Genomic DNA, 2,818 nt, shown 5'->3' with positions numbered 1-2,818 from the left:
TGGACTTAAGGTCGAGAATACTTACTTCAGCTTCATAGTTTATTACAGATGTGGAGGTCACCAGACTTGCTTCAGCTTCATAGTTTATTACAGATGTGGAGGTCACCAGACTTGCTTCAACTTCATAGTTTATTACAGATGTGGAGGTCACCAGACTTGCTTCATCTTCATAGTTTATTACAGATGTCGAGGTCACCAGACTTGTCGTTGATGACATCGGTCTCTTGTACTTTACAAACGTAAGTTAAAGTTTGATGTGTCTACCAATAAACGAATGGTGTGATAATACAATACCAGGATTTTGATGGCCAACTTTGAAAGAAAAACCATAGACGTCATGGGTCTGTGATATCCTTTGTCGTAATCCAGAGATCCTGACGTTTTACTAACTGAGATATTGGACAGAATCCGCGTAACGTTATCCACTGACTAATCAAATCTGCGTAATGTTTTCCACTGGTGGATCAGAAGCATTCCCCTCAGGTAAGAAGATTATATTAATAGATGGGCCTTCTTTTATAATGAGAATCTGTTTCTTGCACTCTGAATTGGAAGGTACTCGTGTTCCACGGGTTGTAACTAGAACACTGAATTTGGAGTACTCTTGCTCCATGGGATGTAACTAGAACACTCTGAATTGGAAGGTACTCGTGTTCCACGGGATGTAACTAGAACACTCTGAATTGGAAGGTACTCGTGTTCCACGGGATGTAGCTAGAACACTCTGAATTGGAAGGTACTCGTGTTCCACGGGATGTAACTAGAACACTCTGAATTGGAAGGTACTCTTGCTCCACGGGATGTAACTAGAACACTCTGAATTGGAAGGTACTCGTGTTCCACGGGATGTAACTAGAACACTCTGAATTGGAAGGTACTCTTGCTCCACGGGATGTAAATATAGCACTCAATCTACAAATGAAATGATTTCACTTTGCATCTACGTAACGAAAAGTGTTATTTTAATATTATTATTACACTCAACTGATTTTAAATGTATATTACGCATAAATCTCAAGTTAGTTAGTTGGTATCCACACACGATTTTATTTACGAAGGGGTTATTTCTGGTAGAAACAGAATTAAAATCAAAGAACTGGCCAGAATACCTTATTCAGTTTCACTATTTTCTTGTTCCACAAATGTACCTACTAAACAAACATGCTTAGAATACAAAATGAGAATTTTTGTTTGCTTTGTATATTTAATGCGTCATGTAACATATTATGTATATGTGTGTATATATACATATTTTAAATTGCTTTGGTTACATGTTTTGTCAAACATTAAATAAGTTCTTTATTATATTATTTTTCGAAAGATTCAATGATGTGTATATTGATTTTTGTGAAAGATTTTTTTTCGTAAGAACGGGTGTTTAAAAAAAAGTGATTTTAAGGTACTGATCCATGAATTAAAAAAACGATTCTTCTTTCGTCATCTTTTTCAGACTTTGTTTACCTGACAGTCCCCCTGACTCTGGTTCAGAACCTTCCTTTTCTCCCCCTCATGAAGGTAAATTTTCTGATGATAAACATTTTATTTTGTTTCTGAAAAAAAAAAGTTGTTTTTTTTTTTTTGAGGCAGAATTTTATTTTTGTACCCAAGCTAAGGTATGGTTAAAAATTGTATGACGTGTTTCATTGCTTAAAATCTGTTTACGTATCTTTGGTATGAAATTTATAGTTTGTAAACAATATGAAGCCAGAAACGTCACCGTGTGGTTAGGTTTCCTAAGCACAACTGGATGAATGTCGGAAAATGTTTGTTTGTAATTGTTTTTGTTTTTTTTAATTTCGCGGAAAGCTACACGAGGGCTATCTGCGCTAGCCGTCCCTAATTGAGCAGTGTAAGACTAGAGGGAAGGCAGCTAGTCATCATCGGGGTCGCGGGTTCGAATCCCCGTCACACCGAAAATGCTCGCCCTTTCAGCCGTGGGGGCGTTATAAGTGACGGTCAATCCCACTATTCGTTGCTAAAAGAGTAGCCCAAGAGTTGGCGGTGGGTTTGGTCTTCCACAAGCAAAAGGGCCCGGCATGGCCAGGTGGTTAGGGAGCTCGACTCGCACTCTGAGACATTTGTGTATTATACTCGTTGATTAAGATGACCTTTCATAGTTCACAAATAACGAACATTTCTGGAATCTTATCTTCGTTTAGGAACTCTTCTTGTGTTGGCTGTTGGAGCGTAATCCTAGATCCTGCTTAGGGGAGGGGGGGGGGAGCTTACAGCGTTACTCTAGACCACCTATCTGGAACGAAAGAGGGGGACGTTTTTTTCACGCCTACGGCGATCATCTTCCCGGATGTGCTAAAGGCAATCCTGTCGAACCGTTCTCACAGTATCCTAGATCCGCCCCAGAAATTTCTGTGACCAAGTGTAAGTGATAGTTTAACTGGCGCCCTTGTGCAGAGATATAGCCTTGCTCCTACTCGCACTGGAGCCTCCGAGTATTTGGCGCCTAAGGCTATGTTTCCTAACTTAACGCCGTGGCTGTCTTCGACTTTTAACCCCTTTACAACAAAGGCTTAAAAGTTTCACTATTTATATATCAAATCAGTGATGTTTTGAAATTCTTACCTATAAAATGAAACTTAATTTTCTTGAAATTTGAATTTCAATGTAATCTGAGGTCCATATCATGACCTACATAAAAGTTGATGTGTTATTCACGAATTCTTGATTCAAACTATTAATAAAGGACGATTGATATTTGAAGCACGTTTATGTTTTGCTCTCTAGTTTGTTTGTTTGTTACGGATTTCGCGCAAAGCTACACGAGGGCTATCTGCGCTAGCCTTCCCTAATTTAGCAGTGT

At 38.8% G+C, this 2,818-nt stretch overlaps 1 protein-coding gene across 2 annotated transcripts in view; it reads left to right on the top strand.

The window, feature by feature from the left end:
- LOC106466084 (myelin regulatory factor-like) overlaps window positions 1–2,818 on the top strand; it is an 86,094-nt gene that overhangs the window by 20,302 nt on the left and 62,974 nt on the right. For both annotated transcript variants that reach the window (XM_022394039.1, XM_022394038.1), the window contains exon 3: window positions 1,451–1,515. In XM_022394039.1, the coding sequence (XP_022249747.1) occupies window positions 1,451–1,515 (65 nt within the window). The remainder of the gene's footprint in view (window positions 1–1,450; window positions 1,516–2,818) is intronic.

Source organism: Limulus polyphemus, unplaced genomic scaffold, assembly GCF_000517525.1.
Source record: "Limulus polyphemus unplaced genomic scaffold, Limulus_polyphemus-2.1.2 Scaffold2145, whole genome shotgun sequence".
Classification (NCBI taxonomy): Eukaryota; Metazoa; Arthropoda; class Merostomata; order Xiphosura; family Limulidae; genus Limulus; species Limulus polyphemus.
The sequence above is the reverse complement of the archived record's forward strand: the minus strand, read 5'-3'. Positions and strand labels throughout refer to the sequence as shown.